This window comes from Heloderma suspectum, chromosome 4 (assembly GCF_057233095.1).
Source record: "Heloderma suspectum isolate Gila_16-S chromosome 4, 16-S_ref, whole genome shotgun sequence".
Lineage (NCBI taxonomy): Eukaryota > Metazoa > Chordata > Lepidosauria > Squamata > Helodermatidae > Heloderma > Heloderma suspectum.
This window is the reverse complement of record NC_139461.1, coordinates 214,466,529-214,494,457: the sequence shown is the minus strand read 5'-3', so window position 1 is coordinate 214,494,457 and position 27,929 is coordinate 214,466,529. Positions and strand designations below refer to the sequence as shown.

At 43.0% G+C, this 27,929-nt stretch overlaps 2 protein-coding genes across 4 annotated transcripts in view; both read right to left on the bottom strand.

The window, feature by feature from the left end:
* LOC146348046 (lysine-specific demethylase 5C-like) overlaps positions 1-17,821 on the bottom strand; it is a 51,425-nt gene extending 33,604 nt beyond the window's left edge. Inside the window, exons 1-2 of the mRNA XM_084848289.1 lie at positions 17,703-17,821; positions 10,785-12,462 (exon numbers count right to left, since the gene is read on the bottom strand). Coding sequence (XP_084704415.1) covers positions 10,785-12,462; positions 17,703-17,821 — 1,797 coding nt within the window. The remainder of the gene's footprint in view (positions 1-10,784; positions 12,463-17,702) is intronic.
* The window catches only part of NEGR1 (neuronal growth regulator 1), a 791,297-nt gene that overhangs the window by 205,131 nt on the left and 558,237 nt on the right, over positions 1-27,929 (bottom strand). The window lies entirely within an intron of this gene.

Below are 27,929 nucleotides of genomic sequence, written 5' to 3'. Positions count from 1 at the left end.
AATGTGGGAGAAATTTCCAGCACAGCACTAGGGAGAATACATATCATCAAACCATACATGTTTGTAATGATCTCTGTCTAACTTCTAAACTACAACCCTATACATAAATGGAAATTCAATGAATAATGACAGAGAGCTATAGTGTATATCAGAAAACAAATGTTAACATAGACATCACATGACATTTTGAAAACCAATATAAATATAAATATAATGTATATTATACAATCCAAATCTAAATGTATATTCAAGTTTTTCAATACAATTTTGGCATTAAGATATAGCTAAAATTTTGGGATAATTATCATGCAGCACATTCTCTATGGGGATGCTTTTCTTTGCCATTTTTATAAAGTAATCAGTCTTCTGAATGTTTTCTTATGAGGTGAGATCTGCGATTTACCACATGATGGAGTTCCACAGATAGCTGAAGGTTCTCCATGACACAGGACATCTTGGATCTCACCACATAGTAGCACCTTCAGAAGAAATGCTCGCCATCCAAAAATATCAGTTTGATGTTATGTTGTGATGACATCTTCATGTCTAAAATGAGTATGATTAGTGAGAGGTCCACAGAGAATTTGTATACATTTTAATCAGCAACCATATTTTATTCCAGCGAAGCTGGTAAATATATAAGAAGATCAGCATAAGGAATACAGTGAATGAAAGTAAGCCTGCTAATCCAAGAATCTAGCTTAAAGTAGCTTTCCCCAATCTGGGCCCCTCCAGATGTTTTGGCCTACAACCTACATCACCCCTGACCATTGACCATGTTGGCTGGAGCTGATGGGAGTTGTAGGCAAAAACATCTGAAGAATCTCAGAGTGGGGAAGTCTGGTTTAAGATTTAGTTCCTAACCACAAGTTCAACTGGCATTTCTGTTGTGCAGGACTTTGAACAAGTGATTGCACATGCACAATACTTTTGCTAGCATACAACTTGAGACGTTGTGCAAGTGGTTGTGCAAATGCCTCATGCTAACTTCTAGGTTTTAGTTCTCTTTTCTCATGCAAGGATCTTGCACTAAATTGGGAAAAAACCCTTTGGCTTGCACAAAAGTCACCTCTAGATCCAACCCACTGTGTTCAGTGGAGCTTACTTTTAGGTAAGCCTACATCAGACTGCAGCCCTAATCTGACTGCTTTCTCCATAGCAATTAATATGGTTAAAAACTGTTCAAATTATGAGTGATTTCTGGATTAGGACAATTTAGTTAGCCTCGATTCCCAAGTGACACAATTAACAATCTGCTTTTGTCGAAAAGCAACATCCTATTGCTTTCTTTTGATTTTGTAGTGCATGTATACATAATAAAGCAGCCAAATATGTCCAGTCAAATGATATTGCTGAGGACACTGCTCATTACTACCACATAATAAATGGGAGGGTTAAGTCAGTGTTAGCACATAACAGATTGTCTAGGGGTGTGAAGACAGCAGCTGTCACAGCATGACAGCTTTCTTGTTAGTGAATCAGCTTTACTGACAGGGTTTTTTGACTGAAAAACCACTGTTCACTGAGAGTGTGCTGTATAGCTGATATGCATGTGGGTTTCATAAAGGGGAGAGTAGCCATGAGCAGTGCAGAACCTACTGCTCCACATTAAAAATAAATTAAGTTTACAAAATGCTTTTTACAGTAAGCTACAGACAGACAGAAACAGATCGAAGTATATTAGGTTGATGATTGGTAAACATAATATTTTTCTTTTTAAAAAATGTCATTGTGCCAGCTCTTCTATATTTTTCAAGCAAATGCAACAATTACAGAAATGAGATTTTTGCAGGCTGGTATAAAATCTAGATTCACTAACTGGAAACTATCATGCAACACCAGGGCCACAAACAGAGATAATGGGCAATGCTTAATAAATCCATAGTGATCTCCTTCCCCTTTTGAATTCTAAGGATTTTTCCTTCTTTTTATTAGGCCTGTGGACCAGGGGGGAAAGAAAAGAATAGGCAGCAGAACCAATGTAGAACAGATATAGAGATGCATGTTGCACTTGCCACTGATACAATACTTTCCAGTGGGAACCGAGCTACATGTCCAAAGAGAATTCATGGTACAGTCATATCAAAATAAAGTGGGATATCACAGTTTTGAATGACCCTGCATGTCAATAGACCTTTCCTGTAAAAAGTTACCATGTTGAAGAATTGTCTTAGCCTATCTGATATGCTAGTTTCCTATGCGCACAGAAGCATTTTCATTTTTTTGTTTTTTCCTTCAGGGGTCGGGGGGGCTCACTCCTCTGATTCCCCCAGCTGAAGTGGTACAGACCAATGAGGATTTTATGACAGTGTTTTCTGAATACAGAGAATGGTAGAATATTAGAGATAGAGGGGTCTTTTGAGGTCATCTAGTCCAATGCCTGCACAATGCAGCATCTACACTGCAGGATGCAACTACATTCCTGGAAAGGAGGGGGGAGGGTAGGTAAAATAAAGTGGGAATCCTGAAAACAAGTGCATGTGGGCCCGAATTACCATGGGACAAGTGCAACCTTGTTTCCCCCTGCCACAAATGACAAGTGTGCCCATGGGTCTGGAAAGGTTGCCTGCCCCTTGACTACAGCATCCCTGACAGATGACCATGCAGCCTATCCTTAAATACCTCCTGCAAAGGAGATCCCACTATCTTCCAGGCATTGCTATTTCCTTTCCATGATCAAACAGCTCTTACTGTTAGGTACTTTCTTCTCCTATTGTTTACCTGGAATGTGCTTGCCTGCAGTTTCTACCCATTGCTTCTAGTCCTGCTGGAGCAACTGCAGATACATCTGTTCCATCTTCTATGTGACAGCCCTTCATATATTTGAAGTGAGCTATCTTGTTTCCCCTTCATGTCCTCTTATACCCAGCTCTTTCAACTGTTTCTCCTAGGATGTGGTTTCAAGACTCCTCACCATCCTGGCTGCCCTCATCTGGACACACTCCAGTTTGTCAATGTCATTCTTACAATGTTGTGTCCAGAACTGTACCCTGTATTCCAGATGCAGCCACTCTCTTGTTGAAAATATAGCAGTACCACCAGAATCCCTGTGCTGGTGATAGGGGCACATGTAATGCTGGGGATGTGATATTTCCAGCCTCTCACACATTTCGCTACAGCACTTAGGGCTTCATACCAGGGGCCCTAAGACCTCAGATCCATGTATGGGCTTTTCTACATGAGGCATTTATCATGTGCTCACCGTTTCCCACTCATGGTTATTTAAAGGTTCTTTAGGCGATGTTGTGACCCTCCAGTTTCACTTCTGTGTCTAATCAGCACTTTCGGTGAGTTTTTTTAGTCATGTTTTTTTTTAGAGCAGGGGAAATGCAGCCCGTGATTGCGAAAGCGAAAGAAAGCATGATTTCCTCTTGTGTATTTGCGCGATTCTGCTATACCACAGTGCCAACTTGAGGTTATGTAGCAGAAAAGCAGGAAAGAAAATGCTCTTTGTGTAGGCCTCAGATCTCAATTCTGCAACAAACCGAACGTAGATACAGCGGATTAACAGCCTCATGTAGAAAAGCTCTATGTCTCCTGAAGCATCATGTTTTCCCACAATGCTCTCCCTATGCATACTTTGCCATCCAACCCCACTGCTTCACATCTTGTTTTTCAGTTCAAGGAGCAAGAAACAGCCATGATCTGAGGCTCTGAGTGAACAGATCCAGATCATGGGGAGAGACTATGCAGGTTCATCAGGCTTCTCCTCTTCAATCTGCGCCCCGCATCCCACCAAGGCATGGATGGTAGCAGGCAGGGCTGGAAGGGATGCAACAGTGAGGATGGAGGCAGCTGCACTGTCCTCTTCACACAGTGTTAATCATGTGAAGGACAAACATGTGAATAGGACTTTACATCCTTTTCACAAATACCAGAATCCCCAATTGCAGATCTCCCCCCACCCCAACATGCAGATATCAGGGGGTAGAGTCAGTGGGTGCAGCTCTGCTGTCCCCCTCACTCAGTGTTAATTGTGTAGGAAGGATGCCAAAATAATCCTGACAAAATGGGGCATCACACGTCTGTCCCCACCATCAAAACAGGGAAGAACATCTTCATCCTGCAATATAGCATATGTGTAGAGTCTAATGTATAGATGACATGGCACTGAGATAATGCCTTGCTGAATATGCAAAAAATAAAGATATTAGTGGCATCACAGTACTTCATTATTTCTATTAAAATGGACCAGGGGTTAAACTTGCAAACAGATCTCTAGCAAAAACAGTGGGCGGAATCTTTACAGCAGAGAACTGAGATGTGATTTGTTAGCAAAATGCTCTGATGTTTTACACTGTGTCTTTAGTCAATATGTTTGAGCTATGCTCATTTTCAAAGTAAGTTGGAATGCTGGATATGCTTGAATCAAGACCCTGCAGCTAGGCCTAGTGTCTTCATGCCTTGTAGATTACAGAACAAAAAATAGCTCAGTCCTTCTGCATTTTCCCCATTATTGCTACAAATGTCGCTACGGATGTGCCTACATTCCAAGAGGAAAATCAATTTAATCCCCAACTGACGTGTATTTGCTGATATACTGTATATTCTTTACAGGTATCCAGTAAAGAAAAAAGGTGAAGGGGTCCACATTTTTTTTTTAACTGGAGTTCTTGCCTTTTAAAAAATCTCAGTGCTGCACTGATTGCTCTGGGAGGAAAACAACTGGCCATTGCCTAGATTTTTGGACATTTCAAATGTCTGGTACAAGCTAAATGCAAAGGGCTGCTTGACTGTGACACCACCTGCAATTCTTGACAGATCATCTAGCAAAGGAAAAGAAACTTCGCAGCGAGTTGTCAGAGTTAGCCATCAAAGAAATAACAGAGAGCCGAAAAGCCTAGGGGTGATGATTACTCCAATCTGTATTTCATAACCATTTGGGAAGTATTCTTTTTTATTGCACGGGTCATAAATTCATTGATGTTTTCTGTTTGAAACATAATGTGGATGAAGGCAATTAAAATGATTCCTTTGAACATATTTTCAAAATCCCAATAGTTATTCAGTGTGACTGCTTGGAACTCATGCTGAAAAATATGTCTATTCCTCCCCTAAAGCAGGAGAAACATTATGTGTTTGCTGGCATTCTGATCAACTTGTACAGCTTGCCACTTGAAGGAAAGGCTATACGTTCTCTGTGGCAACACTCATGAGATGACATCGGCAGCTTTTTAGCTTTGAGCAAGGCCAAGCTGCATTCGTGTCCTACTCAGTGTGTGCAGCTGATCAACTCAAGATATCAATAGAAATGGAAGACAGCTCATTTTGACAGAATGTTGTCATAAAATCATATACTTTACGTGATAACACAGTATAATTTGGACATAAATATGATAGAATGATGAAGGCCTTAAAAAAAGTATATATTTTCACTGTTTCCCACCTAAACTGTTTACATGCAATATTGGATCATCTCAGAGAGTTAATTCTAAACAACTAGAACCTTGATTTATGCAGCCAGGGTGCAATGGTATCATAAACAGAACTGTGCTTTGTGCATCCACAGGAGCACAGAACTGAGGATCAGTTGCAGGATGCGGCAAGAAAAGAATCTTAGCATTATAAACACAACAATGCTTCATTTTTATTGTATTTTATGTTGATTTTAAGGATGATGATTCATTTTTTACTTTATTGTTGTTTGATATTTTGTGTTGTCAGCCATACTTTGTTCCAGAATTGGGATAAGGGTGGGACACAAACAGACTGAATAAACAAACAAACAAACAAACAAACGCATTTTATAGTCCTTTGGCAATCTAGAAAGGCCTGAAAATATGTAGACAATCGTGAAAAAGATCTCAGAATCTGGATAAAAAAGACTGAGAAAGACATCACTCAATCAAAGAGGAGGGTCTAGACGTGGACTGCCTAAAATCAGAAGCTTCCAAACTCCTCCAAAAGAAAAGGAGGCAGTGTGAGCATGAGACTTGCCGTGGTATGTCTGTGTAGCTTCATTGAAACCATGATTTGTCATTACATCTGAACTGGGACAATGCCTCAACTGATTGGAAATGGTAGTTATTTCTGGCATATTTTGCAGCTGTGGGATGAGTCCCAGCACAATTCTTATAGTTGTATACATGTGAAAATGTCCATGTGAATAGAAGATCCTCACAACTCATCCCTGATTACTAGTCTGCGAGTTACAGTTGCATTTATTGGCAGTTGCACTCCAGAGTAACTTCCTAGCAGACGTTCTCTCCATCATCTCTTAATTGCAAAAGGAGGGAAATCACATCAATTGTTGGTTGCAAAATATGTCTGTCAGAACAGTTATGTGGATTTATTGTAGGAATAAGTTACAATAGCTGTATTCGTCTACAATGTGAACAACATGTATTATCAACAGTAAGTCTTATTGTTTCAGTGGGCCTCTCTCCCTAGTAATCCTATGCATATCCTATACACATTTATTAGTCTCATTGAACTTAGTGGGCTTACTTCTCAGTAAATATGAATAGGATTGCATTGTTAGTCTTCAAGATTTAAATGTACAGTACAAGACCAGGTCCCGAGGACAAGGACTAGTGAATGCTTTTATCCTTTTGTGTATGTGCTTGTGTATGTTCTCATGTATATAGGGGGATTAGCAAGTTAGTAGTTCCCTAACACTGGTTCAGCTCCACTGAAGATACACTCATGAGCCAGCACTACAGATGTTCAGATTTTGTGAAATCTGTCCCATGTGTGTTTCACAGTGTCATTCGTTCCGGCATCTGTTCACAAACAGATTTGATTTTTTTCCGTTATGCAGAAAAATATGCACATAATTATGTAACAGGGTTTGCAACAATTTACATAACATGTGTTATACGTAACATTTAGCGTATTGTCCCCCATTCCATTCAACTTTTCCCTGTGTATTTTTTCCAGGATGGCATATGTCTCAGCAGAAACATGCGTATTTTCCTACAAAAAAAATTGCGTAAATTTTGGGAAAGTAACAAAATGGCCTGAGGGGTTTGGTCTGCAGTGGATTCCAGAGTTCAAATTCTTAGAACTCTGAACTCATTTTAGCCCATCTTGGAATTCTCTAGCATCCCTAGCCAGCACAACTGAAATTATTGTCTGATGTTGTGGCTAAGAACATAAAGGATATTTTCACACAGCTGGAAATAGTTGGGAATCAGAAAGAAATAGCAGTTTGTTTTCAGTAGCCTGTATACTGCCCATATACAGTCAGGGCCAGAAATATTGGAACAAGGGTAACTGTTCTGGCAGTTGGCCTCTGTACACCACCGCATTGAAGTTGAAAGGAAACACACCCAGATGGGAGTGAAATCAGGACTTCCAGCTGTAAATCAAGGGGTTTGACAAAAGTGGGGCACTAACCATTCAGGAAGGACAGCCAGTGACTGCAAAGGATTTTCATTGACTGCAAAGGATTTTCATCCAGGTATGGGAGGTGATCCTTAAGTTTGAAATGATGTTGGTTTGTTCCATTACTTATGAGCCACCAACGATGGGAGTGTGTATATGCCACTGGCTGTCCTTCCTGAATAGTTAGTGCCCCACTTTTGTCAAACCCCTTGAATTACAGCTGAAAGTCCTGACTTCGCTCCCATCTGGGTGTGTTTCCTTTCATCTTCAGTGTGGTGATGTGCAGAGGCCAACTGCCAAAACAGTTATCCTTAGAATCATAGAATCATAGAATAGTAGGGTTGGAAGGGGCCTACAAGGCCATCGAGTCCAACCCCCTGCTCAATGCAGGAATCCAAGTCAGAGCATCCCTGACAAATGGCTGTCCAGCCTCGTCTTGAAGGCCTCCAGTGTGGGAGAGCCCACCACCTCCCCAGTAATTGGTTCCATTGCCGTATTGCTCTGACACTCAGGAAGTTTTTCCTGATGTTCAGTCGGAATCTGGCTTCCTGTAACTTGAGCCCATTATTCCGTGTCCTGCACTCTGGGATGATCAAGAAGAGATCCTAGCCTTCTTCTCTGTGACAACCTTTCAAGTACTTGAAGAGTGCTATCATATCTCCCCTCAGTCTTCTCTTCTCAAGGCTAAACATGCCCAGTTCTTTCAGTCTCTCTTCATAGGGCTTTGTTTCCAGTCCCCTGATCATCTTTGTTGCCCTCCTTTGAACCCTCTCCAGCTTGTCTGCATCCTTCTTAAAGTGTGGTGCCCAGAACTGGACACAGTACTCCAGATGAGGCCTAACCAGTGCTGAGTAGAGGGGAACTAGTACTTCCCGGGATTTGGAAGCGATGCTTCTATGAATGCAGCCCAAAATAGCATTTGCCTTTTTTGCAGCCACATCACATTGTTGGCTCATATTCAGCTTGTGATCGACGACAATTCCAAGATCCTTCTCGCTCGTAGTGTGGTTGAGCCACGTATCCCCCATCTTGTAACTGTACATTTGGTTTCTTTTTCCTAGGTGCAGAACTTGGCATTTGTCCCTATTAAATGCCATTCTGTTGTTTTCTGCCCAGCACTCCAGTCTATCCAGATCACTTTGAATTTTGTTTCTGTCTTCCAAAGTATTAGCTATCCCTCCCAATTTTGTGTCATCTGCAAATTTGATCAGCATTCCCTGCACTTCCTCCTCCAAGTCATTAATAAAAATGTTGAAGAGCACTGGGCCCAGGACTGAGCCCTGCGGTACCCCACTCGTTACCTCTCCCCAGCTTGAGAAGGTCCCATTGATAAGCACTCTTTGAGTCCGATTCTGTAGCCAACTGTGGATCCACATGATCGTTGTTTCATCTAGCCCACTTTGAGCTAGTTTGCTCATCAGGATATCATGGGGCACTTTGTCGAAAGCTTTGCTGAAGTCCAGGTATATGATGTCTACAGCATTCCCACGGTCTACAAGGGAGGTGACTTGATCAAAAAATGAGATCAGATTTGTCTGGCAGGACTTGTTTTTGACAAATCCATGTTGGCTTCGAGTAATCACGGCATTGTTGTCAAGGTGCTTCCAGATGGATTGCTTTATGATCTGCTCCAGAATTTTCCCAGGGATTGATGTCAGACTGACTGGTCTGTAGTTCCCAGGTTCCTCCTTTTTACCCTTTTTGAAGATAGGGACAAAGTTAGCCCTCCTCCAGTCATCTGGCACTTCCCCGGTCCTCCATGATTTCTCAAAGAGAATAGACAGCGGTTCTGAGAGTTCTTCTGCCAGTTCCTTTATGACTCTAGGATGCAGTTCATCTGGCCCTGGAGATTTGAACTCATTCAAAGTAATGAGGTGTTCCTTGACCATATGCCTGTCGATCTCAAGCTGCAATCCTGCCCCTTCAGCCTGTACTTCGCCTTTGCCAGGGGGGTCATAGACCCTCTTTTGGGAGAAGACTGAGCCAAAGTAGGAATTGAGCACCTCTGCCTTTTCTTTGTCCTCTGTTATCATTTTGCCATCCTTATTTAATAGCTGAACAACCATTTCTTTCCTCTGCCTTTTACTATGCACGTAGCTGAAGAAAGCCTTTTTGTTGTTTTTAGCATCCCTCGCTAACCTCACCTCGTTCTCCGCTTTAGCCTTCCTGACGCCATCCCTGCAATTCTGTGCTATCTGCCTGTACTCTTCCTTTGTTACTTGGCCTTCTTTCCACTTCCTATATGTGTCCTTTTTTGTTTTCAGGTCATCCCTAAGCTTTTTGTGAAGCCACATTGGCTTCTTCTGTTGTCTTCCACCTTTTCTTCTTGTTGGAATTGTTTGTGATTGTGCCTTGAGAATTTCCTTTTTTAAAAGTTCCCACCCATCTTGGACTCCTTTTCTCGCTAGCATTGCTTGCCATGGGACCTTACTGATCATTGTTCTGAGTTTATTAAAATCAGCTTTCCTAAAATCCAGGGTACGCGTTTGAGTACACTCGGCTTTTGCTTCCCTTAGAACCAAGAACTCAAGTACAACATGGTCGCTTTCCCCCAGAGTTCCTGTAACTGCTACTTTGTCCACTAAGTCATCTCTGTTGGTTAGGATCAAGTCAAGAATAGCCGATCCTCTAGTTCCTTCCTCTACTTTCTGTAGGAGGAAGTTATCCGCCACACAAGTCAGGAATTTCCTGGAGGGGCCATGTTTTGCAGAATTTGTCTCCCAACAAATATCGGGGAAATTGAAGTCCCCCATTACTACTACATCATGCTTCCTTAAAACATTGGCTATTTGCTTTTCAAAAGTTTCATCCTTGTCTTCTCCTTGATTGGGTGGCCGGTAGTAGACTCCGACCACCAGGTTCCTTTTATTCTTTGCTCCATTTATTTCAACCCAGATGCTCTCGATGGGGCTACCAAGCTCCTCCTCCTGTATTTCTGTGCAGAGATATGTATTTTTCACATACAGTGCAACCCCGCCTCCCTTTCTGTTCCTCCTGTTCTTTTTGAACAAGTTATATCCTTCAACTGCTGTATTCCAGTCATGAGAGTCATCCCACCAAGTCTCAGTTATACCTATCAAGTCATAATTTCCCTCCTGTATTAAGAGTTCAAGTTCGTTCTGTTTGTTTCCCATACTCTGGGCATTAGTATATAGACATCGAAGACCATGTGCTTCATAGTCTGGCTTTCTTCCTACCTGTGTCTGAAGACTATTATTGGACGCTATCAGAGCTGTTCTCTCCATTGCAGTGCATGCGCCTACGTCCATTGTTACCCCCAACATTACACCTCCCTTCCCCGTAGGATTCAGTTTAAAGCCCTCCTGATGAAGTTCTTCATGCTGTGGCCAAACACATTCTTCCCAGCCTTTGTGAGGTGCAACCCATCCCTAGCCAACAGCCCATCTTCCAGGAAGTATAGCCCGTGGTCCCAGAATCCAAATCTCTCTCGTCGGCACCACCTTCGTAGCCAGAAATTTTGCTCTAGGGAAGGTAATAACAAACTCTCCAGCACACTGATTGGTCCGGACAACTGGGACCCCATGAGCCATGAGAGTGTTGGGGTTCATGAGCGTCACCAACTGGTGCAACAGGTCTGGCTGGCTTTCAAACAGTTCTGGGGTTAGTTTCTTCATGACCTCTTCCAGATGTTCAGCTGCAAAGGATGGGACCCCATACCAGGTCTTGGGCTCACCCCAGTGGAGGTAGTTAATTGAGTAACTCCAATGATCCTCGATGTGCCAGCAGAAGGCAGAGAACACCATGCCCACATAGAGCCATGGTACCTTCATGCCTGAAATATCAGCGTTGATGTGGCATAGCACTGACTGCTTCAGCACCGGCATCACATTGAGGTTCCAGCCGCTGGCTGCGTACTCCTCTTCCTCTGGAGAGAGCTGCCTTTTGCCATCATTGATGGGGAAGCCACTTCCAAATTCCTTGGAATGGATGTCAGCCCCATACTCCACCGTCACATCCTCTTCAATGCTGTTCACCAAGCGCCAGAACTCCTTTTCCACTAGCTCTGTTGGCACCATATGTACAGGCATGTTGAAATAGTCAGCCTTGAAAGAATCTGCCATCTCCCCAAAGCTCTGTAGTGTGTACTCGCGTGTGGCCTGCTCAAAGCCAAAAGCCTCCGGGGGGCGCTTGCATTCCGCCATGACGCATTTGGGACACCTCCAGACTCCTTTCGGAATCTCAGGCAAGGGTGGCAAGAGGCAGAAGATGTGGTAGTTGTCATCACAGCCATCACATAACAACAGCTTGTCGTCCTCATCTCCTCGTGCACATATCCGACACACGTAAGACTCAATAAACTGAGTGTTGTGGTTGCGACGTAGGCGCATCGTCATCTTGGTGCAAGGTTCCGGACTGTGCCTCAGCTCCTCTTTCATATTTGCATAGCCTCGAGGTGAGGTGGGCTCCAGCTTCGTCTCTGGAACAGGGGTCTCCTCTTTCACTATCACTGTTGGAGGGCACTCTGGCATCTCCTTGTCTTTCTTGCGCATGTTCTTGTCCTTGGCCACAAGGCCCAGACCCAGCATTTTGGGACCAGCACCATAAATCTGCTGTTTCTTTAGCTCTGGATTCTTCTCAATGTCTTCCTCTGTTGGCTCTGGCTCCTGCTGCAAACGCTTGGCCCGACGCCCATAGCTGTTGAACTTGGAAGGCTGCACTGACTGGCGCAATGGGATGCTGTATGGCTTATACTCCTTGTCCTTCTCCTCATTGTCAAAGGGGTGGGTATTGCACACCAGGTTGGCCCCTGACTGGTACATTTCGTAAGGGTAGATAATGCGCTCATAGTGGGAGCGAAGGAGAGAGCCAATGTTCTTCCCTGATGGATAGGAAAGGCGCTGGGCCACTCGCGCCCACCGGCGATCCTTACAGATAGCTTCATATCCACCTTCCTCCATCACAATTTTGCTCAGGCTGTACAAATCAAGGATTCGCCTCTCTACATTGGGGATTTTCAGTGCAGAGCCTTGGATCTCCCAGAACTTTGCAATCTGATCTAAATAGTTCAGCTTCACCCTGGTCTGTGCCTCCAGTTCATTAAGCCTCTGTATCCGTGGGGTGAACCGGAAGTTATCCACTTCCACAGCAAAAGGAGGCTGCCAGTCAGAAAGGGGTCTGAGCAGAAGGCAGGATTCACAGCCAGGCTAGCCGCAGGAGTCCTTGTTCCAATATTTCTGGCCCTGACTGTAAATTCAGTTACTGGGTGGTCTAAAAGTGGAAGAACAAAGAAATAGCCATATTGCAAATGTACAGCAGGGTGACAATTGAATGACAAAGAAGTGGCAGAGCTAAGCCTGCATACATCCCATTTTTGACTTTCGCCTACATTAAGAAGTGTACAATTATTTTATAGTTCAGCTAATAGTTGTACCACAATTCTTTGTGTTCATTAGATAAAGCTGTGAAAGGAATCCAATGTTTACAGGGCTTCATTTGTCAAGTTTGTGTGTGTGTGTGTGTGTGTTTTAAGGTTTTCAGTGTTGAGCTACAATTTATTTTAGAAGTCCAAGTTGGTGTCTTTAATGTAAACAACAACAACAACAACCCCCGAATAGTTCTAAGGCAAGATACCTTCTAAAAGATTAAAACAAGAATGATATGTCTTGACAGCAAAAACCGCAACAAACACCACAATCCCCTAATTTCTTCCACAGTGGGTTTAAGGGTACAGGTAAAATTAAGTTCAAGCAACTGGTGCGGTATGTCTGAATTCAAAGTAAAAATGAGCATTATGGCTAATAATATGCAAACTGCCATAGCAACAGTAACATAGACTTCTAAGAAATGCTAATAAGTTAAGCTGCAAAAAGCTAAAGTATCCGAGAAAAGAAATAAACCCAAACATGTTGTTCAGCTGAAAGGGTTCTACCTCTTTTCTGTGAAACTAAGGCTATGGTAAAGTCACCACAGGGTGATTTATTCCAATTTTTCATGTGGTAAACTTCTTCCCCCTAAATCCCCCACGCCCCGCAATGTGATGATATGGAGATATACCATGTCCCGTAAAGCAATTAAAACTATGGTTCTTCTGTACATGAAAACATACATGTCTCAAATCTCACTCCCTGGGGACACATGCAGAAAAAAAGTTCAACCATCAGCACACACACACACACACACACACGTCACTTTGTTTGAATCTAGAGCTTTTCTGTATCCTGGTAGTGGAATCCCCTGCCACAGAACATCAGTTTGGTTCCTTCCTGATGGTATTTCCTGCCAAGTTGAAGTCTTTCTTGTCCTGGTAGGACTTTAGCTTGTTGGAGCTGTGTGTTATTATTGGTGACCTTATTTCGCTGTTCCCTGGCATTAATTGGTGTGTATTCTCTGCGGCACAGTCTGTCTGCCTTATCTTTCAGATAATTCCACTCAGTTTAAAGATGGCAAGAACTGTTGGTGCTCCTGAATAGTGATGCAGCCTGTTGTATAGGTAGAGGGAATGACTGTAAGACTCAGCAGGCTTCAAACACAGCTGTCCTTTATTTATCAGACACACACAGAACTGCAGAACTTAGCAGAAACTCCATCCACTGCTGCTGCTCCCAACTCTACAGGAGCTGCCAAGGTTCAAAATAATACTAACCCACAGTACCCCCCCTCCCAAATACATAATATTCTTCCCCCTTTAGCTATCATAGTTTTTCAACCAAGGAGGTACCCTTTCACAGCATGGTCTCTGCATTCGACTAGTAGGTGTAGATTGCTCAGATGACTTTCTTTCAGTAACTGCCATAAGAAAGGAAGGAGTATTGCTCCCATCACTTAGTGGTTCTGGTGCTTCAACTGGCAGGGAGAGAAACACATCAGTTCCAGACAGATCTTCAGCAGCTACCTCTGCTGATGAAAACCCACTCTGGCCAGAACGCCTTCTCAGCTGGTCAACTTGGTGATGCCACACTGACCCATCTGCACACTGGACCTTGTATGACATGGGTCCAGTGACCTCAGGGATAGAGAAAGGAACCCATCTTGGTGCAGCACCATAGTTCCTAGCAAACACCTGATCTTGTGGGGCAAATGAACGGAGAGTAGGATCTCAGAAGGCAGAATCCAGAGCTTGCTCCTGTTTGCTTTGTAAGTCTTCAGCTAAATCTGGGTGGAGACAGTCAATGAATTTTTTTAGACGCCACCCCATAAGTAACTCTGCAGGTCTGACTCCTGTTGTTGCAGGAGTAACATGTTGAGCAATGAGAAAACAGGCAAGGTGTGTTGACCAGTCTCCTCCTGTGATGCGCTTCAGGGCATCTTTTGTTGTCTGCACCATCCATTCAGCTTGGCCATTTGCTCAGGGATGATGAGGTGCAATGGTGACAGCCTGAATAAGGTTCTTGTCTGCAAATGTTTTAAATTCAGCAGATGTAAATGCAGTCCCATTGTCTGAGACTATAGTATCAGGCAACCCATGGGTCAGCAATAAGTGGCGCAGTGCTGTGATTGTTGCAGTGGCTGTTTGTGATGGTATGAAGACTACTTCAAGCCACTTTGACTAAGGATCTACCACAACAAGAAGTTTTTTCATTGAAATGGTCCTACAAAATCAATATGGATTCTTGACCAAGGCTTCTTGGTCACTTTTTATGGAATGATAGGTGCTCTTGGTGGATTGTGTCTAGTGGCTTGACCAGTACTGCACTCATTTAGTTTTTTCAATACCCAAGTCAATACTTGGCCACCAGACATAGCTTCTGGCCAATGCTTTCATGGAAATGATCCCTGGATGAGCTGCATGCAGTGTGGTCAAGATGGTTTGATGACCCTTATCTGGAAAAACAACATGGTTTCCCCATAGCAGACATCCCTTATGGGCAGGCATCTCATGCTGATGGCGTTTCAATGGCTTAAATTCCTCTGGCAGTTCCTCATTTGGCCATCCCCTCCATACCCAGTTTAAAACACAAGCCAGTATGGGATCTTGAGTAGTCAGCCTAGCAATTTGAACAGCCTGAAGAGGTGGGTCAGGAAGGGCTTGGAGCATCAAGACTTCCAGTGAAGGAGGTACAACAAAATCTGGAATTTGAAGTGGTGCCCGACTCAATCTGTCAGCATTAACTATTGCCTTTCCTGGTTTGTAGACAAGTGTATAATCATAAGCACTGAGCAGAATGCTCTGGTGCTGCATGCGAGGTGACAGTATGCAAGGAGTAGGCGTACCTGGAGAGAAGATTCCTAAAAGAGTCTTGTGGTCTGTGTGTATTTCAAAAGCATGGCCATAGAGATAGTTGTGGAACTTCTTGACTCCTGGAATAACAACCAAGGCTTCTCTGTCAATTTGTGCAAAGTTCCTTTCAGTGGATGACAAGCACAGAATTTGAACTCAACAAGTGTTTGACATTCTGGACAGCATTCTCATGCTGGCTGGTCCGTTACATGGAACTCCTTTCCCCAACAAGTGATGCAGTGGCTCAGCAATGGTAGCCTTTTGTGGAAGAAACACATGGTAGAAATTGAGATGTCCCAAGAAGGCTTGAAGTTCCTGCTTTGTTTTTGGATCAGGTGCATCATGAATTGCATGTATTTTTTCATCAGTGGGGTGAATGCCAGAGCATCAATACGATAGCCCAAAAATGTTGTGCTGGAGGTTCCAATTTCACATTTCTCCTTTTTTACATGAACGCCGGATATGTCAAAATGATGTAGTAGGACTGCTTGAAGTCATTCAGCAAGTTCTTCCGCTGATGATCCCATGAGCAGGACATCATCAAAATATGGAATTCCAGAAAGTAGGGTTTCCATGAATTGTTGGAACAGTCCAGAGCCACAGAAATTCTGAATTGCAGATGCTTTACTCGGAATGCCCCTTGATGAGTGATTTTTGTTTGGGCACCTGCTGTAGCATCATCGATGGCCAACTGTAGATATGCTTGGGCCAGACCAAGTTTTGCAAAGACCTTCCCTCCACCAAGGACAGAGAGGTGTTGATTGACAGCAGGCACTGGTTATGGATGCTGCTTAGGTGCCTTATTCACAGTGAACTTGTAATCCCCACACAGTCTCACCTTCCCATTAGGCTTTAATACTGGCACAATGGGCATAGCCCTCTGGGTCTGTGTAACTGGTTCTAGGACACCTTGCTTGATGAGATGCTCAAGCTCTTCAATTTTTTCCCCGCAATGGGAAAGGCACATTCCTGGCTTTCATGCAAATTGGTGAAATAGATGGATCCAGATGGAGTGAATCTTGACTTCCTTTTGTATTCTCCCAAATTCTTCAGAAAATACCCTTGGAAACTTATTAACAATTGCTGCAAGCTGACCTGTAAAGAGGGAATGAATTCCTTGAACACTAATCCCCATTGATGAGAACCAGTTTCTCTCCAAGAGGCTTTTCCTCTGCTCCTCCACAATTATAAGTGGAAGCTTCCCTTGGAAAGAGCCATAGTGTACATCTACAGTGCAGCATCCAACAATACTGAACTTCTTTGCAGAGTAATCACACAGAATGCATGATGGACTTGAAAACTTTGGAGCAAGGGTCCCAGAAAATATGTGCTTAAAGGTGTCTCTGTTAATTATGGATACCCCAGACCCTGAATCCACTTCTATTTTGCACTTCTGGCCATTGATTAATACTGTTGAATACAACACAGAATCATGAGGTTCCTTGACTTTCTGGATGTGATCTAGCTGTTGAGTTTCATCATCCTGTGGATAATCAACCCCATGAGACGCTAGGTGGAGTGACTCTTTGCTATAGTTCCCTGGCCTTGTGCTGACAGATTTTGAATGGCAGACTCACTCGAGGTGACCCTTCTTCTTGCAAAACCTGCACTCAGCATCCTTGAATCTGTATAGGGAGTGCTGATGTGGTCCTCCACAGCCTGAGCAGGAATAGGTAAGCCAGGGCCTATCTGCAGATTTTATGGAGGGTGCATTTCTTGTGTTCTGTTGACCTTGCTGCCCAGAATTCTCAGCCTGCTTGCTCTGGATGGCATTTACATCATCTGCATCTCTCTTGAGTTCTGTGACATATAGTGATGCAGTCTCACTGGTTACTGCCTTTTCTTGAGCCATTGCAAATGTCACATTTGGCTCGGACAGGAGGTATCGTTGTAATGCTTCATCATTAACCCCACAGACAAGGTGATCCCTCAACATATCCTCTAGAAAATCCCCAAAATTTCAGTGTTGAGAAAGATGATGCAGTTCTGCAGTATAAGTGGCAATGCCCTCTCCAGGTTGCTGCATCCGTTTGTGAAATTTAAATATCTGCATAACAACTGAAGGATTTGGTGAGAAATGTATCTTCAATAATCCTAAAAGTTCATTAAATGTCTTAGTTCGGGGTGAGGCAGGAGCAGTGAGGAGTCTTATTATGGCAAATGTCTGTGGCCCACAACTGTTAAGAACACAGCTCACTTTTGTTCAGCATTAGCCATCTTATTTGCTTCAGGATAGAATGAAAGCTGTTCCACATAAGAATCTCTGGAAGCAGGCTGACTAACATCAAATCGTTCGATATGTCCAAACTCAGGCATTTTGATTTTAATTCTCTTTTTTCAAAACAAACCAATACAGGAGTTGCTCAAGTTCTTAAGTGGGCCTAGCTGACTGCTTACCTGTTAGCTGTATTCATTGGATTCACAGTCCTTACTGCCTGTGTAGCTCTCAGGATCCAATCCTTGTCAGCTCAAATTGTTGTATAGGTAGAGGGAATGACTGTAAAACTCAGCAGGCCTCAAACACAGCTGTCCTTTATTTGTCACACACGAAGCTCCATCCACTGCTGCTGCTCCCAACTCTACAGGAGCTGCCAAGGTTCAAAATATTATTAGCCCAAAGTACCCCCCACCCTAGATGACACGGGTGTTTCTGGGCACAGGGAGTGGGATAACAGTTCAGATTCTGAAGGAGAACCATCAGACATGGGGGAGGTGTTTTCCCAGGCTACTCCAGATTAGGGATGTACGAAAGTCACTTACCTTTTTGCAGCTTGGCTTTGCGGTGGGGGGGAGGCGCTTTGCTTCTCCCCCCGAAGTTCAGGCGAGGGGGGGGAGGCTTCCCGCCTCACCCGGCCGAAATTCAGGCCGGGGGGGAGGCTTCCCGCCTCGCCCGGCCGAAATTCAGGCCGGGGAGAAGCGCCCCGTCTCCCCAGCCGCGAAACAAAAAGTAAAAAAAAAAAAAAAAGACCCCGTGATAGGCTACGTGATGATTTACGTAGCCTATCACGGCTAGATTTCCAAAGTCAGCCGTGATAGGCTACGTAAATCGTCACGTAGCCTATCATGAGTGTTTTTCTTTTTTACTTTAGTTTTTTTTTTTTTTGCAATGGTGGCGGTGGCAGCCGGTCGGGAGACTGGCCGCCGCCCCTGCCCGCGCCAAACCGCCGCCGAACCGCCCCCGGGACCCGCCACCGGGAGGGACATTCGCCAAAGGTAAGTCCCATCCCGGTAGGGGGCAGGGGGGACGGAGAATTTCACTGCCCATTTTGGGGGGCCGAATGCATTGGCGCTCGGCCCCCCGAAGATTCGGGGAGAAATTCTCCACCATCCCTACTCCAGATATGAGTAGGCCTGCTTCTCAGGTTACAAACATACAGATGGCTGAGCTTGAGGGTCCCTCCTCACCCCCTCTGTGAGAGGCAGTGAACAGGAGGTTGACCTAATAGATGCCAGGTGCATACGCAGAGCAAAGAGAGAGAAGACAGGGGTGGAACTTAGACAGTCTACCCGATTAGCCTTGCATGAGAAGCTGTGCTTAGAGGCCTCACGAGAAGAGAGGGACCTCCCCTCCTTAAGTTAGGCTAGCAAGACTGCCACCCTCTTCAAACTGCAGGCAACTCTCATAAATTCCATTTTGGATCCCCTGAAGGCATTCCTGGTAAACAAAGAGTTTCTCTGAGAACTTGCATCTGTATGACCCTGTGAAGTAATGGATTAAAAGCTGTAGACTGAAGCCTCTTGTCTGTGTATGTTTGGGCACTGAAGTGAAGTGGGGGCTAAGGGAATCGTGACACTAGAATACATAACAAGTCAATTTAGATTTCTCTCAGTTTCTCATTTTTCCAGCCTTAAATTTGTTTCATCCTGATTTTAAGATTTTTCCAGTTTTAAATGTGAATCATCCTGAGCTTTGAGATCTAAAAAGAGTTTTAATGAAAATTTGTACACATTTTTGTATGCATGTCTTCAAATACATGCATTTCTGTATGCAATTTTGTCTAATATACATATTTTTACAAGCAATTTTTCTAATACACTGCATTTTTTAATATTTTTATGAATATATGCATTTTTGTGTACACTGTCTAACACAGGGAAGGAGATGATGCCTTGATTCTCTTGTTCCTGATTTTGGTGGAGCTGGTGTACCAAAACATTTCTTGTAGATCTATGTAGCTTCTATGCATGAACTGGCTCTTTGTAGCTTGGTGAAAACTAGCATTGAACTAAACAATAGCACTTTGGTTAGCACTGCAGAACAGATCTTTAGGAAGGATGATATAAGGAAGAGTTTCTGTTGGACCCAGAATGGTTCACACTGTAGACATTCTAATTATTTTTATCCTTATATTAAAAGCCACACCTTCCAGCACAACATGCAAGGACAGAGCTGACAGAAGCTAATATCAACAATGTGTTACATATTTATCACATAGTTATATTTCTCAGAATGATCTCTGTATCTTGGAATGGCAGAATTTAGTATGACTTTTTAATGTTATTTTTTTTAAAGGTCTTCATTTACAAAATAGCAGACTTAGCAAAGATGCTGTATGTATAAACACCAGCCAGTTTTCTGATGACATAGTCATATCTCATTAATATATGGCTCTATAGTTCCAAACGGGGTCATGATTATCCTCTATAAATCAGCATTTGCCTTATAAAATATAATTTAAAAACACTAATAAAAACTCATTGGTATAATAAAGTTAGTTTAATCTTGTCTGTTTGGAGCTCATGGAAATTAACACAGTCACATTGCCTTTAGAACTAATTACACTTTCTTCACAGAGCACATATACATCATGCACTCACACACATCATGTTGTCTAAGGTCACTAGTAGGAGCAGATGAGACATATATTTATGAAGAAAACATAATTTCTGCAATAAAAACAGTGTGCAGAGGGAAAATGGAACAGTAGTAGTACTATTTATGCTACAAGGACAGGCAGAAACCTTGTTGTTTATGTCTCGTTGAAAGCAATCCAACCACAAAACTTCAAATTTGAAAAGTAATTTAAAGTGGATAATTTTTCTTGTGTACATTTGGAAGACTAAGCAGCTGTTTGCTAGATGAAATGAATCCCCAACATTCAAAAATATGCCTTGTGTTTATGCAGCATAGCTTCTTGGAATTAACTTTTGCAGTATATTGTGTAGAGCAGTAAATAGCAAAAACATTCTATCATTAGGAAATTATCAACTGTATCTCTCTGAGGACACCCTTTCATGGACCTTTTAAAGGGAATAATAACAAACGAGCTCTGCTGGCATGGCTTATCCCTCACTCTGTTTATGAACTGGGTGTCCTACGTGTGAACTCACTGGACATTAAAAAATGGGAATAAACAGGGCTGAGGAGAGTTCTTGCTGATGGACAGATCTGAAAGTATGCTGACCATACTTACTGAATAAAATAGTTTCTCTTGAATAAACTCCATCAAGCAAGTCACCTATTCATTGGCAAGACATTTAAATGCATTGCTTGACTCAAAAGAGGTACACAGGTAGTTTGCTAAAATACCAATAGCACCTCCTGGTGTCTCCCTGGACATTGGAATATTAGGCTGAACAGAGGTAGCAGGGAATACAGAGGTAGGTTGAAGCAGTTCTCTTTATTGGGCTTCACTTCTACAGTTAATTAAATCCCCTTTCTTCACTCCTTCCAACTTTCCTCTTCTGGCCAGCCTCTCTTCCTGGACCACAAGAGAGCCATGCAAATCCAAGGTTGTGGATTTCCTCCACAATCCTTCACAGGAGAGAACTTGCTTCTGCCTCTCCTCCTCTTCAGGATCCAGTCAGCTTAGTGCTGTAATGCTCCATATGGGGAAGGACACACACACACACAGCTTCATACAAGGTGCTCTCTTTCCCTAACATCCTCCATTGGAGTCTTGGGCATGGCTCAGTTAGCTAAGCAGGCTACTCTCCCTGTCCTCCTACCCCACTTTCTTCACTACTTCTAGGTCTGCCTGCAACCCTACATCACACCTTTGGGTGATGTCATATGAAGGCGCCACCAGGTGCTGCTGCATGCAACCTGGGTTGATCTCATAGGCACAGAACCAAGAAGTCCTACAGCTCCCCATCTCAAGCATCCAACCCCCCACATTCCATGGAGACAGCTCAGATTACGATTCAAGTGTAATTTCTCATTTTAATTTTGGAATAAATGAAGAGCTTTGTAAAAACATGTATAAATCAATCTGTCCTTCCATGTGTATAGAATAATGTGTTGAATTGGTAAATGGGCTGGAAAAAGAGGGTAAAAGTACACCCGGAGATTCAGCAATATGATTTTCAGAATTAGACACACCAAAAACAACAAAGTAGATTAGGGGCATTATAGGAATTTGTTTTCAAACATGAACATGCACACATTCATTGAAAATTAACATGCAGACACACCCACAAATCATTTCTCTGACTCTGAGCTGCTTTCCTGCCTGCAGCTGTTCTGCTAAATGCACATCTGGTGGGTGTAATGGTTGCTCCACCCTGATGAGTTAAACTTGCTTGCCAGGCATATGCTGATTTGCATGATACAGAGAGATCGCAAAGCCTCTCCTGCAGGAGTTGCTGTGGGTTGAAGCTTCCTCAATGAATTGCACGTCCATCTTCAGCCATCTAACAATATTTACAGCTATTTTAATTACAATTGTAGATCCAAGGCCATTAGGACAAATTGCACTTTGCTATGCTGCCATAAATCTGATGTAACATCATTGACTTCTGGACTGTTACTCCAGATTTACAGCAGTGTAGATGAAATCAGAATCCTGTTCATTATGTCCAAAGGCAGCTGAGTGGTAAATGATTCACAATTTCCACATCAAAGGACCAAGTGACGACGATCTTTCTCCCAGTTGGACACTCTCCCCTTATTAATACAGCAGTTTACTCAAAATCTTCTTTTCATCTAGCAGACAAAGCAATAAAGTTTACTCTCCAGTGTCAGAGAACCAGAGGTATACAAGTAGCAATATATTGTGATTTAAGTGCAAGACCTGAACACACAATATGCTGTGCTGTTATGAGACTCTTCTGCTATACTGTATGAAATTTTGCTTCCCAATATGACTAAAAGAACCAAAGTTGAAAAATGGATGGAAGGCACTGGTATATATTTGATCAGTTTTCTAGAAGAGGTGAGTTTTTAATTCAGTGCAGACAGGGAAAAATACTCAAACACATTTCACATCTGCCCTAGCAAATGGTTTGTTGTTGTTCAGTCGTTAAGTCGTGTCCGACTCTTCGTGACCCCATGGACCATAGCACGCCAGGCCTTCCTGTCCTCCGCTCTCTCCTGGAGTGTGCTCAAATTCATACTCATTGCATCGGTGATGCTATCTAGCCATCTCATCCTCTGCCGTCCCCTTCTCCTTTTGCCTTCAATCTTTCCCAGCATCAGGGTCTTTTCCAGGGAATTTTCTCTACGCATTAGGTGGCCAAAATATTTGAGTTTCAGCTTCACTAGCTGTCCTTCCAATGAGCACTCAGGGTTGATTTCCTTTAGGATGGACTGATTTGACCTCCTTGCAGTCCAGGGGACTCGTAAGAGTCTTCTCCAGCACCACAGTTCGAAGGCATCAATTCTTCGGCACTCAGCCTTCCTTATAGCCCAGCTGTCACAGCCATACGTTGCTACTGGGAAAACCATAGCTTTGATTTTACGAATCTTTGTCAGCAAGGTGATGTCTCTGCTTCTTACTGTGCTGTCTAGGTTTGCCATAGCTTTCCTCCCCAGGAGCAAGCGTCTTTTAATTTCATGGCTACAGTCACCGTCTGTGGTGATCTTGGAGCCCAAGAAAATAAAATCTGTCACTGCTTCCATTTCTTCCCCTTCTATATGCCAGGAAGTGATGGGGCCAGATGCCATGATCTTCATTTTTTAATGTTGAGTTTCAAACCAGCTTTTGCACTCTCCACTTTCACCCTCCACAAGAGGCTCTTTAGATCCTCTTCACTTTCTGCCATTAGGGTGGTATCGTCTGCATATCGGAGGTTGTTGATAATTGTCCCGGCAATCTTAATTCCGATCTGTGATTCATCCAACCCGGCGTTTCTCATGATGTACTCTGCATATAAATTAAATAAGCAGGGAGACAATATGCAGCCTTGTCGTACTCCTTTCCCAATTTGGTACCAATCAGTTGTTCCATGTCTGATTCTAACTGTTGCTTCTTGACCCTCGTACAGGTTTCTCAGGAGACAGGTAAGGTGATCTGGTACTCCCATCTCTTTAAGAATTTGCCACAGTTTGTTGTGATCCACACAATCAAAGGCTTTAGTGTAGTCAATGAAGCAGAAATAGATGTTTTTCTGGAATTCTCGTGCTTTCTCTATGATCCAGAGAATGTTGGTGATTTATTTATTTATTTATTTATTTATTGCATTTATACCCCGCCTTTCTCCCTCTCGCAAGGAACTCAAGGCGGCTTACATTATCCTCCTCAGATTTGATCTCTAGTTCCTCTACCTCTTGAAACCCAGCTTGTACTTCCGGTAGTTCTCGGTTCACATACTGCTGAAGCCTAGCTTGTAGGATTTTGAGCATCACCTTGCTGGCATGTGAAATGAGCGCAATTGTATGGTAGTTTGTCATTGCCCTTTTTTGGAACTGGAATGTAAACTGACCTTTTCCAGTCTTGTGGCCACTGTTGAGTGTTCCAAATTTGTTGGCATATTGAATGCAGCACTTTAACAGCATCATCTTTTAGGATTTTAAATAGCTCAGCTGGAATACTGTCATCTCCGCTAGCTTTGTTGTTACTAATGCTTCCTAAGGCCCACTTGACTTCACTCTCGAGGATGTCTGGCTCAAGTTCAGTGAGTGCACTATCATGGCTATCAGGGACATTCAGATCTTTAATTCTTTCCTGTATAGTTCTTCTGTGTATTCTTTCCACCTCTTCTTAATCTCATCTGCTTCTGTTAGGTCCCTGCCTTCTTTGTCCTTTATCATGCCCATCTTTGCACAAAATGTTCCCTTGAGATCTCCAATTTTCTTGAAAAGATCTCTAGTCTTTCCCATTCTATTGTTTTCCTCAGTTTCTTTGCATTGTTCATTTAAGAAGGCCTTCTTGTCTCTCCTTGCTATTCTCTGGAAATCTGCATTCAGTTGGATATATCTTCCCCTTTCTCCCTTGCTTTTTGCTTCCCTTCTTTCCTCAGCTACTTGTAAAGCCTCCTCAGACAGCCACTTTGCTTTCTTGCATTTCTTTTTCTTTGGGATGGATTGAGTTGTTGCCTCCTGAACAATGTTACGGACCTCCGTCCATAGTTCCTCAGGCACTCTGTCTATCAGGTCTAATCCCTGAAATCTATTCCTCACCTCCACTGTATATTCATAAGGGATATGATTGAGGTCATACCTGAATGGTTTAGTGGTTTTCCCTATGTTCTTCAATTTAAGCCGAAATTTTGCAAGAAGCAGCTCATGATCTGAGTCACAGTCAGCTCCAGGTCTTGTTTTTACTGATAGTATAGAGCTTCTCCATCTTTGGCTGCAAAAGACATAATCAATCTGATTTCGATATTGACCATCTGGTGATGTCCATGTGTAGAGTTGCCTCTTGTGCTGTTGGAAAAGAGTGTTTGCTATGATCGTGTTCTCTTGGCAAAACTCTATTAGCCTTTGTCCTGCTTCATTTTGTACACCAAGGCCATGCTTGCCTGTTATCCTGATGATTTCTTGACTTCCTACTTTGGCATTCCAATCCCCTATGATGAAGAGGACAACTTTTTTTGGTGTTAGTTCTAGAAGGTGTTGTAGATCTTCATAGAACCAATCAACTTCAGCTTCTTCGGCCACAGTGGTTGGGGCATAGACTTGAATTACTGTGATGTTGAATGGTTTGCCTTGGATTCGTACTGAGATCATTCTATCGTTTTTGAGATTGTACCCCAGGACTGCTTTTCCCACCCTTTTGTTGACTATGAGTGCTACTCCATTTCTTCTAAGGGATTCTTGCCTACAGTAGTAGATATAATGGTCCCCTGAATTAAATTCGCCCATGCTTGTCCATTTTAGTTCTCTGATTCCCAAGATGTTGATGTTCAGTCTTGCCATCTCATGTTTGACCACCTCCAGCTTACCTTGATTCATTGATCTTTCATTCTAGGTTCCTAAACAATATTGTTCTTTACAGCATTGGACTTTCTTTTCACCACCAGACACATCCACAGCTGAGTGTTCTTTCGGCATTGGCCCAGCCGCTTCACTCTATCTGGCGCTACTTGGAAATACCCTCTGCTCTTCCTCAGTAGTATATTGGACACCTTCCGACCTGAGGGGCTCATCTTCCGGCATCATATCTTTTAGCATTGTGATACGTTCCATGGGGTTTTCTTGGCAAGAATACTGGAGTGGGTTGCCATTTCCTTCTCCAGTGGACCACATTTTGTCAGAACTCTCTGCCATGACCTGTCTGTCTTTGGTGTCCCTCCATGGCATAGCTTATGGCTTCACTGAGTTACGCAAGCCCCTTCGCCACAACAAGGCAGTGATCCATGAAGGGGAGCAAATGGTTGGACAGATCTAAAATTCTGGGACTATGTGTATGTAAACCCTCAGGAATTAATTTGGTCCAATAGCATGCATTCGAAAAATAGAGCAGAAGACCTAGCTTATTAAAGAAATTGATTCAACAGAATATGGAAGTGAGTCAAGTGATTATGGAAGCATGGACTGCTCAGGAGGTTTGAGATCAATGTATCTACCATGAACGAAACCCATGGATATCCATATTCACTGAATTTAAGCAAGAATAAAAATCACCTTCCTATATCCAAACAAAGGTCCAACTACCCCAAGATGTGACCAGGAAGTTCACAAGTGGGACATGCTTTAAAATAAACCATTTGCTATCATCTGTGTGATGATCAGAGAAACAGAAAGAAACAGAATGTAAGGTGATCTCCAGGCTGAGACACTACATTGTACTAGCAACTCTGTTTACATGTATCGAGCCTTTTCGTACAACACGACAGCCCATTCTGGCTTAATTTACCCAAGGGGGCTGTCACATCATGCTGGGTGCCCATGGGCACCATTTTTGCATGGCGTCCATGAGCTGGGGCTGTTTGAGGGTTAGATCAAATAACTCTGAAACAAACCCTGAAATATGACAAGCCACTGCAAGCCAGGCACCCACAGGCAACATGAAAAAATGGCACCTGCAAGCACCTGGCACAACACGACAGACCCCACAGGTAAATTAAGCCACATGGTGGGTTGTCGTGTCATGTGAACCAGGTAGTTAGCCAGGCTGTGCCATGCTACATAGAGCTATATTGCATAGAGGCAAGTCTGGGCAATCAAGGAAGAGCTCTAATTCTCCTATTCCAGCTGCCAGCAGTAGCCAAGACACCAGCTTGACTCAAAGAATCCTCACTGACAATCCATTGCTAGTCTCACGATAAGCTCTTCAGATAAATAGAACTTTCTGTGTTAGTTTTTATAGATCACCAGCGATGTACTAAAGTCAGATCCAATCCAAAACCTCAGCAATCGCTTAGTGAGACTGGGTCACAGCCTTTTAGAACTCACTACAGATCAGTAGTGAGAATTTGTTACTTTTCTCTGGGCTACGCGGATGCTTTGAATGGGTTAGTAAGAAGAGTTATCTGCTTAGGAAGGGATGGAGAAGTAGGGCAACAACCTTAGGGCTAATTTATATATTTAGCAGTTTCCCAGGTGATAGAATTTTCCTGCTTTGAATCACTTCAGCTTGTGTGTGTGTGTGTGTGTGTCTTTAGGAACATGTTACATGTTTGAATGTTCTCTGCAGGGAAAAATCCCTGCAAAAACAAAATCAGCATGTGAGGGAGAAAGTACCATTCTCTTTGAAATGCTAGGTTTTCACATGCAGAGATTTTGGGGGGTTGTGGGGGAGCATTCAATTTATGGCACTTCCTACCTGATATTGGAGCTAGATCAGCTTCCCCAACCTGGTGCTCTTCAGACATTTTGTACTACAACTCCTAGCAGTCCTGACCATTTGACTTACTGGCTGGGGATGATGGAAGTTGAAGTCCAAAACATCGGGAGGGCACCAGGTTGAGAGATACTGCTTTAGTCAGTCAGCACTATGAGCCATGCATAATGTTACATTCAATGTTCAGTGGAAATCTGATAACCCAGATAACTCCAAAGAGCATATGCTTTCCTAACTGAAATAAGCTTTAGCTTGGAATGTTGCTGAATGTTATTCTTCTGCCTCGTCAGAAAGAATAAATGCTTGTAGTAGGGAACAGATGTTGACAGTATTTCTGCATTTTGCTCAGTAAGGCTAGGTGAGGAACTAATAGGTAGAGACAGACAAAAAAATATGTAAAATAAGCTGCCTCTTGAAGAAAGCCTTCTAAGAACATTCTTCAGTGCTATGACTTTCTTTTTAAAATCATGTCCATCCTG